The sequence below is a fragment of the Opisthorchis viverrini genome (genome assembly GCF_000715545.1).
Source record: "Opisthorchis viverrini unplaced genomic scaffold opera_v5_9, whole genome shotgun sequence".
Lineage (NCBI taxonomy): Eukaryota > Metazoa > Platyhelminthes > Trematoda > Opisthorchiida > Opisthorchiidae > Opisthorchis > Opisthorchis viverrini.
This window is the reverse complement of record NW_008751665.1, coordinates 3007843-3022106: the sequence shown is the minus strand read 5'-3', so window position 1 is coordinate 3022106 and position 14264 is coordinate 3007843. Positions and strand designations below refer to the sequence as shown.

Sequence of the window (14264 nt, the reverse complement as noted above, 5' to 3'; positions counted from 1 at the left end):
GTTGTCTGTAGCAAATTTTTAGCAACCTTATGATTAGCGCATCATATATATATATATATATATATATGCATATATATATATTGCGATATCTCGAATATCGTAGCGACTGGAACATGAGGCAGCCTGATGCAGCACATTAGGATGCCTGGAGCCATCACAAACGAGAGATTCAGCTGGGTTCCAGGTGAGTCTCTCGAAAAGTCAAATTATTTCACAAATGAGTGTGTATTCGCTGATCAGATTCTGTTGTAATCAGTGAACAATTCTTTCCAATGATTTCGCAATCGATAAAATTCCCATGACAAGTTTTTTACCCTCATTTAATTATTGCGAGAAGTATTGACCAGAAAGAAGTTATACGTGCCCAGGATAAGAGAAAGCTACTTATATCAAAGAGCTTGACTGTGCCGATGAACCTCACCTTGAAAAATTCACAACGTACGACGTTGAGAAGGGTTTTATTTAACTTGAAACTAACAAAGTTAATCTCCTAACGGTTTCTCATCAAACTCCTGTAAATAGCTGAGCTCGCAGATTTAAATAATTCATAATGAACTAGCTTAGCAGTGATTCCCTTGTTCGAAATCCCTGTTTTGTCGAACGCATATTGCTGCCTACAGGGGCGCACTATCCGAAAGCATACTAAATCGTACTCATATGCCACCATAAGCATGACTGACACAAAAGTAGTATTGATCGAAGCGAATTCCAGTGTCTCCGACTGGTTCTATAACCTGTTCAGATTGTTTGCCAACGATTATTCTTCGGCTATATGCTCCAGAGCATGTATTCAGCATGCATGGTGATCTACAAAACTGTTGCGTACATTGTACACATTCAAAAAATTCAGCGTTTCTCGTGGTCAGTTATAAAGATGCAGTGAACTCAAGGCCCATGTTCCGAGCAAATTTTGAAACCCGGCTTTCCCTCTCATAATTAAAAAATTTGCTCATTTTGTCTAGAAATAACATACTACTCACGTGGGTGCTAAAAACTCTTCGACTTATTGTTCATTGTTCCTGGATGTTTTATGAACTTTTTGCTTCAAAGCAAGCTGTTCAACAGTGATACGTTGACTGTTTCGCAAAACATGTTTCCTTTGAGCTTTACCTTGAGCCTGATAGCTAGCGGCACATTTTCCGAAACGACACATTAAAACTGTGCTTGTTGACACATAGCTAAGCCCGCACTTATATGTTGGCATTGTGTTAAGATATAGGTAGTCCAGATGAGTTCATTGATCAAGCGACTGTTAAGCTGCTCGCGAACGTTTGGTATTGACATGTACACGCCTTGTCACCGTTTACGGAAACATTATTGCTCACCCAATGGCATTGGTTGAGTGCTGGCGGCCGGTATAAAGAGCGAAAATTCACGTGATGGATCTGAAAATATTACTGGGTTTGACGATGTACAAACCGATATTCTATTTCCTCTCGTTTTCCTCCCTCCTCCCCGACAGTGATCAAAGGAAATTAAATCCCACTTTCGGAGCGAACTTAGAGGGAGGACTAGGGTACTTCCTGTGATCCCCGAATTAACTAATCCGCATTCGGGATCACTGTTTTCTATATTAGATACTCGGTGTTGGACGTGTCGAAAACCCAAAGTTGGACACTGTGAGATTTGTGCCGAATCCATTGAACTTCCCTACCCTGTCACGGGCAAATTTTGCGAAAGTACGCCTTGTTTTTTAGGGTATAAGATGCTCGTGACCCCACCTCGAAGAGAACATGTGATGTTGCACGCATCTGAATTGGGGCTACATTCACTGGATCCTTAATGCACTCAAGCAAGCTGAGCCTGAGTCTGAGCCCAAATTAAAGACTGTGCTTGTTAGCATCCATCTTTCTGCTCCACAATAACGTTAATGCTTACTGGTTTTTAACTGTTCCGGTACAACAGGGAGCGGTTGAGATGACTCTAAAACTGTAACTGATAGTCTGTGCCATAATGCCCTGCCCAAGTTCGAGTTTGACCAGCCACCTGTAGCCGAATGGCAGATCACTATACCACTAGTGTAACGGTAATACGACTGATGGGGGAGGCATGCAAGTAGTATGTTTTCTTCTTGTAGATTCGCTTTGTGTCTCTTGAAAAGGGAGATCTGTTGCGGAATTTCTTGAGTCGCTTTGTAGCATTTGCTTGGATTTGAGCAAAAGTCAATGAATATCCGGGAAAGTTCAGGAAGACGCGTTCAAGAGAAGATGGATGTTCAGTTTTTGTAAACAAGATGTATATGAGAGTTTTGCTTCCCTGTCCAATGGTCTCTAACTGATCAGTTGGCATTTTCCGGTAAATGACTCCGCAGCGAAGGCCTTCTTCCCATCACTAGTAGAAAAGTCAGCGATTCGAATCTCCCCCGAAGGTTCGTATGGTACATATTGATGATGCTTTTCACCGGGAACGAGGCAGTGGTCCGTTTTCAGAAGNTTTCAGCAGGAGGATATCTCAAATGAAACAAACATTCCGCTTTTTTACCACCTATAGACAATGAAATTCAACCATTGCTGTGTATTTCAGATGGACGCGACTTATTTCTCGATAAGTTGGCATCCTGGTGGTTGCTCTTAACCTAAGACACATCCCTTAAGACCTGGCGGTCATCCATGGTGATCAAAATTTCAAGGTAGTAAAGAAACTCTTCCATCGCTAACCAACCACTCAGATGTGACACACACACGGCGCACCATCTGGTGGACCTCATTCTTACTGAATGTGACTATTATCCCATGAAAAATACCGGCAGTCTGTCGGACGTTTAGTTACGGTTGAACTGAAAACATATCCTAAGATAGTTCGAATAAAAACGGAGTATTCTGTGTCACATTTGTCGTGCAAACGCTCAACTAAGGTTGACGATCCCAGTAGGGGGTCTGTTGATAGCAAGACCGCCTCCTGAAAAGTACAGACAGCGGCAAAAATTCGACATGACGTTTCCTCCTCTATAAATGCTTCTTCCGCAAAATGGGCAGAAACCATTTCAGCAACTTTTTGAAAACCAAAGTTTTATTTGCGGCTAGATGTTGGTCTCAAGGTCCATGAAAATGTAGACTACAATTAAAAGGATAACATCACAAAGCGACGGTGATAAACGAAGTTCACCTAGCGGAAGTTACTGAACTGAGAGGTTTTGAGTAGTATCGGTCAGACAGCTGTATTCAGTGGACACGAAAACGGGCAGCCCATTTTGTTTCTTCAAAAAACCTTGTTGTTCCTAACCCGCAGCCAATAGGATTCGAAATTGTGGATCTAATGTACATCGGTCCAGGAAAAGCACTCGTTATTTTGTAGTTGAATGACAGAGAGCGCAGTCACAAGTCTTTATTTTTAGAAATAAGCTCAATCTAAATCCACTGGTACGTTGCTGTGAAATTTTTTCACTAGTCGGACCCCGGATTCCAAGTTTCACATGCGTTTTGTCAGTGGTTTTAGGACGTTGTGAGGTTCAAGAAACCAGGTGGGTGACTGTAACTCTCGCCCTGAAGTTTTGTGCATATTAAGATGACCAGAATAACATTTCTAGTGGGCATTAAAAACCTTTCCTCCGAAAAGTGATCGTTGAACGGGGATTTGTCTGCAATGCCGCTCACTTGTCTAGGTCACTGATGGTTCGCACTGCGAAGAGTTATCAAATTCTTGACTGGTGTGCTCTCACGTTGGAAACCTTTGCTTCTCTATTCATTGCAGATGTCGGGCCAGCTCGAGTAACCACGTCCACCAAAACCTTCTACCAGTATTTGGACAGTGTGTATACCCAAGGCGGCGGTGACTGTCCGGAAATGACAATCACGGGTATTGAACTGGCCCTGGAAGCATCCAGACCAAATTCGCTTATTTATGTTTTCACAGACAGCAGCGCAAAAGACTACAACAGGACGGACAATGTTCTCAGCCTAATCCAACAGAAACAGAGTCAAGTACGTATCGATCGGCATCTCCCTTTACTTACTAAGGAACTCATTTGACAGCCTATGACAGTACAGTTCCGTTCATATTACCTATACCGGTTGGAGAGTCAGCAAACACCAACCAAACATGAACTTATATAGAACATAAGGTTGACGGAAACTCAGGGACTGCGCTTACCTGATGAGCCCAAAGAAGGGCGAAACCGGTCGTGGGCTCTCAAAGAGTTTTCAGCAACCTTTTGAGTAGTTTCCTTTGTGAAAAATGAACTTGTACTCCTTCTAATTGGTAATTCCAGTTAAGGTTGCACTTGACAAACACTTAAGTTTCAACAAACTTTCATCTACTCAGCTCCCAAACGTTCGGTCTTCTCAGTGGGTGCTCAAATGAGACATACGGTGGGCTTGAGGTTGATGTCAGGTTGAAGCTCGGGGGGTCGCGAGGTCGCCACCAACGGATCTTTCAAGTAGTTGTGGGTAAATCTTCCAACCAGTGGGGAAGTAAATGGAGCTAGCTGTGACGATCTCATTAAGTGGTCGTTTGTGGCAAACCGATGCTTCCCAAGCTGCTTTATTTTTAAAAACTGAGGATTTCATAACTTTATTCATGAGAACACTTGAGTCAAAGTCCACAGTATTTAACTCTCATTCGTCTTTCCACAGGTGGTATTTGTTCTCACTGGTTTCTGCGACACAATGGATGAACCCGGCTTTGAAGCTTATAGGCAGATCGCTACCGTCAGTTCTGGTCAACTTTATATTATCGGAAAAGGTCAAGTTGACGAGGTAGGTACTTTTTATTTCCAGCGAACATGCACCAGATTAGAATCAGAAAGGAAAACAGAGTGATACGCACCTGTTTGATAGTTGCGCGCCTAATATTTACTTACTCTTCCAAATGCACTTTCTCTATTAGTTTCTTTGTCCACCACCCGGCTCTTTCCGCACCCCTATTGCACACCGGTTCTTGCTTCAATTGCCAAGTACATGTGTATATTTCTCAGTGCATATAAAGTGCTGGAACATCATTACCGAGAAACATAAACACCTGCCGAAGTGAGAGAATATGAGTCTAACTAGGGTCTTGCTCCTTTTGTTCAGAACAAGGGGCATCAGGTGTAGCGATATTTCAAGTCCATAAAAACGTACCATTAAAAGGGTAACAAGTGTAACGTACAAGAAACTGTTATTTTATGCTATTTGAGTCCTTGATTCCACTCATCTGAACATTGCAATCACAACAAAAAACTAGTGGTGATTTTTCGTCTAATTTAACCAAGCATGTTTAATTTAATTTTAACTAATTTATTCTAACTAATTTTAACTAACCAATTTAACTAAGCATATTAAGAACTTATCAAACTTAAGATCCAGTCGACTATAAGTTGAGATGTAACCTTGAAATCCCAACTTAAAATGCCGCCAGTATAATTCTCAACTGCAAAACACAGAATTTAATCTTCACAAAGTGAGAACTGATCTACGACAAAGTTGGCGGGTCTCATAGACCACCTGTGTTTTTAACAGTTTCCAAAACAGGGTACTCTGACAGAAGAGCGCAGAAACGCACTGTAAGAGCTTACAAAGAATGTAGAAGTGAAACCAGACAAAGTCTCTGACACCCTGATTTCAAGCAGAACGGACTGACCTTCAAAACTCATTTTTATCGATCTCGTAGGATGATCGCAAATTAGTTGTTGGTAGTTGACTCAACAGTGTCAGTGATGAAGAAAATATACTAGTGTAGGGTTTTATTTCATGGCTTTATTTTACAGAATAAAGTTGACCGGCTCAAACCGATTGGATGTGCTGTCACACGGTTTACAGGGGATTTCTTAAGTCCGTGTACTCATCCGCCCTGTGGATTTCCCCCGTGTCGTCGCTTGACTTGTAGCACTTCCTAGGACTCTCCGAAAGGCCCATACAAGGTTTTCTTTAGAAAACACGCACGAGCTCTCATCGTACCTGGAAACTACCGATATTTTAAATTTGACAATGGGTTCTTTAAATATAGAATCTTCGTTTGCCAACGTACTCTATTAACGAAATGGCGGTATTTCGTGCTGTACCCTGGCTAGGGAATCATATTCTTTTCCCTAACAGAAGTGTTAGATTTAATTCTGTCTTCTAGCTAAGACCAGTGGGGTGGTTTGACCATAGGAAGTCCTCATAAGGACTAAATTTGGCCAACGTTTTTGTGGGCAAGCTAGTGCAAAGTGCACAGACTGAATTTCATTGCTAAGAACGGGGGCGTAGCCCTCTTTTTCTGATAAACTCCATGAAAACACTAATCTTACTGGCGGGCTCGAACGTCTGGGTGTCTTGATTTAAATCTAAGGTTGACGGAAACTCGGGAACTGCGCCTACCTGGTGAGCCCCAAGAAGGGTGAAACTGGTCGTGGGTCGTCATAGAGTTTTCATCAACCTTGTGAGTAGTTTCCTTCATGAAAATATACTGCGATATCTCGAATATCGTGCCAACTGAAGCATGTGGCGAACTGTGTGCAGAATATTCAGTTGTAGAATATCGCTAACGAGATATTCAGTTGAGCCTCTCTTGAAAACCAAATTAAAGTCTAAGCCGCTCGGTATCACCTTCTGTGAGTCCGAAACCCATTAGAAACGAACAGCACGTTCATTCTGTCAGTTTCTATCCCTCGCATTACAAGCGTTAATTGGTATACACTTTATTCCACAGAAACAGACCAATCAAAACACCAGGAACAGTGAAGGAGAAGCTTCGGCTACTCAAAGTTGCAGTACGGTCGAATAAGTTTCCACGTGGCTTTGTTAGGGATACAAAACAAGTTGGCTCTACAGATAATCGCCCCAGAATAGCAGGTTTTTCTTTTGCAGACAAGGGCGAATTTCTCCGATCAGAAAAGACGTTATACATGACATAGAGACGAACGTTTCATGTCGCAAAACTCAAGTTATAACCACACACCAGGAACAAAAACATCAGTCTTTAGTGGTGATAAAGTGCACAGCAGCACGAAGTGACAGTTCATCCCGGTGTTAGCTACAGTTGGTTTCCTTTTTTGGGTGTCGCCCTTCTGTTTTGTGGTCACCCGCGCGTACCATCCGTACGTAGTTTTTACAGTTTCCTGGGATATATTTGTGGTTGAAGGCAATGTGGAACGACACCCAGTCAAATCAGAATCGGCATGTTTAATAGTGATCAAACAGAATGAGTCAGAGAAATCCACTATGAAGTCTGTGACAGAATACTAATAGAGGAAGCCATGGGTGGCAGTGCCATCTCAAGTTGAATTCGCATGTGATCAGTATTAAATGCTATCCGTTTATGTGTATTTCACGTACACATATGCGATAAAAAGTGATTAACACTAGCTAGCTAGCCAGACTGTCAGTACAACGCTTTTTGAGCTACTGGAGTGTTTGTCTTTTTGAACTTTTGTCCATTCGTTTCCAGTGCCATCTCAAGTTGAATTCGCATGCAATCACTATTAAATCGTACCCGTTTATGTGTATTACACGTATACATATGCAATAAAACGCGATTAACATTAGCTAGCTAGTGAAAGATGCATCTTAATGATGGTGTGAGCCATCAGACCGCCTAGTGCGTGCCCCGATCCCGGATGATCGAACAACCGTGAACCATCAGTTGATCAGGTTTTACATCTGTCACCTCGAGTTCACCCTCGGGTTCACAGTGAGTACAGGACGTCTGAGTGGTTGAACGTGTTGCTTTACCCATTTTGTGAGGTCATTCATTGGTGGGGTTCACTGTGGCAAGTCAAGCCGGCAACGGATACCATCTCTCTGCCAGTAGACAAGCTAAACCACAATAGCCATAAATAGTCCTGCTGCCCGTCCGACACTACACTGCACATGGGTGGTTTATGAGACTACTCTCCTGAAGAATCCAGGATGATTCAGAGGTCTGTTGCTACACGCATCCGGTGCTGGAGCAACAGCCAATCGCATTTGGTACGGTTGCAGAGAGGTAGCACCTGTACATCATAAGGAGAAGACATGTCATGGCAGCGACTTGGATCTCAGCCCAGGGGCTAAGTACAGCTCTGCCGATCGGTCACAGAGGACAATTATGCACGTCGGGTTGTGATTTCGTCCAGTTGTTTTCGTAAGTTAGCTCCTCGCGAAGACCGTCTGTGTTTTAACAGTGAAATCCCACGCTTAATGTATTAGTCCTTCAAGTTATCATACTGTGCTCAAACCGGGACTTCTGCGGTAACACAAAAAAATCGTACACCAGAGGGACTTGAATAATCACCACTTTAATCCATCTCTTCTCCCAAACCAGTTAACTGAGATTCATACTTTCAGAAGAACTTTCGGCGCACGCCACACGAAAAAGGACCACAGGGATCTGTAATATAGGTGGCATTTGCTCGCTCCACTTTGGAGGGGGTATTTTAACAGTACTCTCATCAAAGCAGTGGCTACGGTTATACCTGTAAACTTGCGTAACGCTTTCGTTACAAGGTTGCAGGACACCCATCCTTTTTCACCCAACGATGTGGACTTATCAATATGCATCGGTTTTTGGTATACACCAGTCAATCCACCCGAACCGAGCAAAGCAGTTAATCGCTACTTCATACTTGATTTTGCGCACTAGAATCGAAAGCCTGAATTCTTCTCATTTCGCTTGGGACGAACCGTGATAAGACGACTGAACGCGCAAAAATATAATCGGACATCACACAGGTTTTCGTTTTGGGGAAATTCGAAAAACGCCTCGTGGCGTTATGGCTGGGTAATGTTTGACTTTTGACGCAAAGTCTTCTTCAGCCAGAGTGAATTGGTTGGCCGACTTTTGAGGGTGAAACATCTCGTAAATTTATGCGGGTGCTCACATCTCAAAGCCAAAGGGCCGATAGAACACAAAGTCATTGGTCCTTGGTCTTAGGGTTCAAGCTCTTCAGGTGACGGTTCTTCGTAGATTTCAGTGACAATTCTTTCGGTCTATGTGGGTTTGGTTAGGGGGTCAAATTATGTGGACTTTTATTTGGCTTGAGCTACGTACTTCACATTTAAGCTCCTTCAGCTGGCGACTCCTCACTGATAACGGTACACGCCACACTTCAGTTAGACTCATGTAGAACCGCTCTCTACAAGTTTACCAATTTTACGCCTTATATTCGGTTTTCAGTAGGAGGATTGAGAAATCCCCTGCCTAGGCGCTTAGTTACTGCAACTTGAATCGTGGTCCCCGTCACAAAACTTCAACAATTTCCAAATACTAGTCCCTTTCTAGCGCATGACCCACCATTGCTGAGTTTTTTAGTGACACCCGATATCCACCTGCACTTCTCGGCATCCTGTTTCCTCATCTCTTATGCTTAATGACTCTAGTGTGAAGTTCTTTAGCCGTCTGTTCTAAATAGGTGTTGGTGATCTCGTTGCATTTGATAGGCACTGTTCTTGGTTTTCTTCCCCGGAAGGTGATCCTTCGATTACACCAAGACAGAGTTTAGGGTACATCTTGTTTGAAACGCCACTCTTATGTTAGCTGTGTTTAGGATCCCTCAAATGGTTACGGATGTCCCTGGTTTATATGAAACCACATCATATCCAATCCATTCCCCGTTGAGTTTCGCCACAAGGACCAATAACCCTCATAATGGAAGCATAATCGAACGAGCAGGACATTCATTACCCCGAAGTCTGTTCTTCACTTCACTTTAGACCACTGTCTGATCAGGTTCTTCTGTGCACAGGGTCCTTACGTGACTAGATATTGATGAGGCAATACTGGGGAATACCAACTGAGGTTGAGCAGACGAATCGTTCAAACTCCTCCCAGAATCAGTCTGCCAATGGCGACTGACGGGCTATTTCAAAAGACCCCCCTTGCAGCACATTTTTGTATATAGCTAGTTGGTGTCGAAACTCACAAGAACGTCATCCGGTTTTACGTTGGCGAAGTCGTACAAATTCTTAGTATGAGTACTGGGTTTTCCCGTAAGGGGTTTCGGAAAATCTGCCAACATTCTTAACAACTCACGGGGTGGGGAACCTATCCCATCTAATGACGGTCTCATGGAGACATCTGTTTTGTGGATTTCCGATCGGCCCAAAACTGTGGTTGCACTTTTGGGACAACTCACGGGGTGGGGAACCTATCCCATCTAATGACGGTCTCATGGAGACATCTGTTTTGTGGATTTCCGATCGGCCCAAAACTGTGGTTGGATTGCACTTTTGGGGTACAATCGATACCAGTTACCTTCCCCTGAGTGGTTTATCATGGATCGCAAATACTCGCCAACGTCAGCTTCACTCTTGTTTAGTACAGACGCAATATTCCCACCATCCATCTCCAGGTAAGGTCCCCCAGCTAGGTGTCGCCTGGTACATGACAACAGTAGTCTTACACTTATCCCCTGTGCACTCAACATTTTGCCCACCTGTTTAAGCATATTTAGCGTCCTTCGCTTTGTTGGTGCAATGTTCGGAGCTCCTGGTTGCTGTGACCTATGGCACACGTAGGTTCTCCACTTCCAATGATTGAAAGTTTTGAGAAGCAGATTCAACACTGGGAGTTATTACCTCTGCTTTCATAAGTCTTTTTCACACCACGAATTTTTACGTCCTACCCTAAGAAAAGCGCGCTTCCAAATTTGATGGTCTGTTTTATACATCTACTACACTACCCTGACCAGTAGACAGTTCGCAGTGTCGTGGAGGGTAACCGTTCGCTATTTTTGTAATGTTCTTAATTTTTGTCGCTTTGTTGTTGGGTAGCTGGAAAACTGTGAAAGAGAGCGCGCCCTCTGATTAGTTTGGTTCGGCTGACGTGCGGAAGAGCCGCTGAAGAGCCATTCGGACAGATGTCAAAAGAGGTATCCGACGGACTAACAAGCCGAGATGTGTGAAATAAGTTGTGTTCGAAGAATCGACAGTCTCGCAGTTTACGCCCAATCCCGCCAATCAGAGGTTATCAAACAGACCGATTTCTCCTGCATGCGAATGAAATCCTGTCGACAGTAGAAGGTGTACTCGTATTTGTAATATTTCCACATCAGATTTGACGCAATTTCTGTCCAGCATTAGATTGTTGATCAAGACTCACTAAGCTGAGACCATGTCTTCGGCTATTGAGAATCATTCAAAGCGCGCCGAGGACGAGTAACGCCTGAAGACGGACAGGCATTTGTTGTTGCGACTTAGTTGAGAGTAGATAATGTTTTGCTTGTCTTGGAGAACAGCAAAGAATGTTCAAATAAGCTGGGGATTACTAATCACCAAAAGTACAGCTTGACAACAACACAAAATACAGACAACTTGCTTTTGAATACCCAGTCTGTCGTGATCACGAGGTGGACCCAGCTTGTTTAATTTAGTTTTGAGATGGTTCATCTTTGGTAGCTAATCTAGCCTCTAACATTGTTCAGTGATATGTTTGTCAAGTTTGGCATTCGATTGGTAAACTTTTCAACACCATTCCAGCATGCGCATTTGGATGGGTTTGCTGGTCAACCCCTTAAGATTGCATTGTTATCCTTGATGAAGCCAATGCCTAGCCGAAACTTCACGGGAGCTTTTTAGATCTTGGCAAGTAAAACTTGGCTACCTTCAGCGTTAAAGCACACCTAGGTCGCCAAACAAGCAAAAATGTGTCCATAAATTTACCCAATTGTGCGATAGATGTTTGCCCATAGAACCAATAATGGTTCCTAATTCGTTTTTTCCACTGGTATCATGAATATACAATCTGATCGCATTGAAAATATCACAAGTGGACCAATCGATAGCATAACTTCTCTAAGATTCCTCTCATACGGTGTTAGGATTCGTCCACTGACTCTTAGACTAGGCCTTCGGGCTTTTCGTTTGAAGTACAAAGTTTCGTCATAGCCATCAATTCTTTTCTGTTCATGTAGTTTATGCAAGTAGTGGAAGCCGCAGTCGAGGCTAGGAAAGTGCACATCTTACAACAGGATACGTACTCAGAACAAGCCAAGATCTACAGTTTTCCCGTCGACTCGCACCTGTCGCAGCTTACCGTTCAGGTAGCCAATCACAAGCGAGGACAAGCAATTGATGTACGCATTCGAAACCCGCAGAGTAAGTCACGCATAATTTGTTCTCCACTTGCCTTCCAGTTGGTCTATGTATTGGATGTTTGACCCAAGTGGCTCATTTGCAGTGTTTGGGCAATCAATATGGTATCGATTTTCGAGACTTTTGGTTTTGAAAGGGCCCGCTTAGTTGTTGGTGGCTGGCTGTTTTGTATGATTAGCTTCTACTAGCAGTTGTTTTTTCCTTGGACTTATTGAAAAGCACACCGAAGAAAGACGAAACTAGTGAACTTTCACCCGAAGCCATTGAACGGTGGAACCCAAGTGTAGGACAGTGAATACTAGCCAGGCCTAAAGGCCACATCATTCGCTGCGCATGTGGCTACGTTCGTTCGATTGGTTAGCGGTACATGTTCCCCTTTGTTGTTGAGCTCTTTGTCGCAACTTCACTTCACGTCAGAGTTCATTTAATGCAGGTGAGCTGGACACAACCCCTTTTGTTCTGTTTCTGACAACTACGAGACTACAGCGTGTGGTCAGCAGTTGTTGGCCAGGTGGAAGTCGCCGAACTTGATAAATGGCGCACAAGTGTTTCATCACCACTTGATGGGACGTTATCAGTGCGCATTTGGGTGGGGTCACTGATGATACCGATGATGGGTGCCAACGAAACCTGCATAAACCAAGTAGCCAAGTTTGGTGAACAGGCTAACAGCTGACCGATCCGTTCTACCAATAAATCAATTCACAGCGGTTATGGCAACAAAGATGGTCAGTCGATTTCAAGGTGACGACTGGCGATTTGGAGTGTCTAGATGACTGCTTCATAGCTCTTTTTATCCGGTGGCTCATGTCGTCATTATTCAGTTTACTCATTTTCAATCCAGATATAAACGAATTGGTCGTTTGTAAAGTTTTGAAATCATAAGTTTGCTGGTGACCCTGGGTGTAATTGTCATTCTAGGATGAACCGCCCCAACGCGGGTTCGATCTCTCTAAAGTGCTCGAGCTTCGTTATCAGTTTTATATTCCTGAGTCAGAAGCAATTTTCGTTTCACTCAGTGGATACATCTTTAGTCGTGGCGCGTTCATTACTAAATCAAGGTTGAAACCTGTGGGCAGCATACTACAAAATTCCTTCGTTAATGTGAGTGGTTTCAAATAAGTGTGACTTTCACTCTACGTTATTTGACCAGGATGGCTAGAATTCCCACAGTTACTTTGTAACTTCCAACCAAAACCTACGTTTGACAAATTCAGCCATTCGACTTCTCAACCAGCGTTCCGATTGCGCACATCACGCGCCCCCTTCTAGGTGCGTGATATACAACAACTTGACTAAGCCCTTGTACACAGGTAATTTGTTGTTTCTCCGCGACTGTTCCCACAGAGTTGGCATCTTCATTCTCACACAAAACTGAACAAACAACCCGTCTATTTTCAACGCATAAGATCGACTGACTCGGGATTGATGTAGCTATTCACGTCCTTTGGTACCATTTCAACGGGACGGCAAAATTCAATGGAGTGTACCAATCCCCAGGTCGTTGTATTGCCCGACGCTATCGATTTATCGATTTTTGGCTTCTCCTACCACCCCATCTGTTGTACACAAAAGCTTGGATGTGTTGGGATGCGGGAAACAAGAGACTATCCGTGAGGTTGTCGTCTGTTGCTCGGGCGCTTAAGACGAAATTTATAACTTTCTGTGCGTTGCCGACTGGCATCTGATAATTTAGTGTGTCTTCCTGGGTGACATTCCCGGCGGAGAGAGGAATCCTCGGCGCAAAGGAATGTTGTTTTTACGTACATTGCTATTTGACTTCATTCCTATTCTCAGAATTCTCCTCCCACCGTAGCGGTTATCTTTTCACAAAGCGATATATTGCCAGCAGATGTACGAGTTGGGTCTCTGTTTGTTGTGCTATGACAGATCGATTACGTTGACTGATTTTTTTCTCTAGCAATTGGCGTAAAACGCTTGAGATTTCACGAAGAATTTCAGTGTTACGTAACCGAAAACGGGTTCGCCTGCCTTGTGTGTGCAAGAGCGGAAGAACTGTAGTATCTGTGGTTATATCGTGATGCGTCAGTGTCACTGAACAAAAGTGCCACCTGTCGATCGAATGACATTTGTAAACGAAGTTCAACGGTTAGTGAAGAATGGTTGAATGAGCGCCTCTTTCACGCACCCCACTATAACAGCAAGCTTTTGGACGACCAGGTTTTTTATGTCCTTATCGACTGTTTTTCGCCGGACAGACTCTTTTGTTGGTCACCAAGTTATCATTTCTGGATATCCTCGTAAACAGAAAGGACTGACAGTTTCCAGCCGATGTAA

The 14264-nt window shown here is 43.5% G+C and overlaps 1 protein-coding gene across 1 annotated transcript in view; it reads left to right on the top strand.

The window, feature by feature from the left end:
• Nucleotides 1-14264, top strand: part of T265_00915 (hypothetical protein) — a gene marked incomplete at both ends in the record, with an annotated part of 141560 nt that overhangs the window by 9935 nt on the left and 117361 nt on the right. Inside the window, 3 exons of the mRNA XM_009164810.1 lie at nucleotides 3691-3920; nucleotides 4572-4694; nucleotides 11786-11969. Of these exons, the coding sequence (XP_009163074.1) occupies nucleotides 3691-3920; nucleotides 4572-4694; nucleotides 11786-11969 (537 nt within the window). The remainder of the gene's footprint in view (nucleotides 1-3690; nucleotides 3921-4571; nucleotides 4695-11785; nucleotides 11970-14264) is intronic.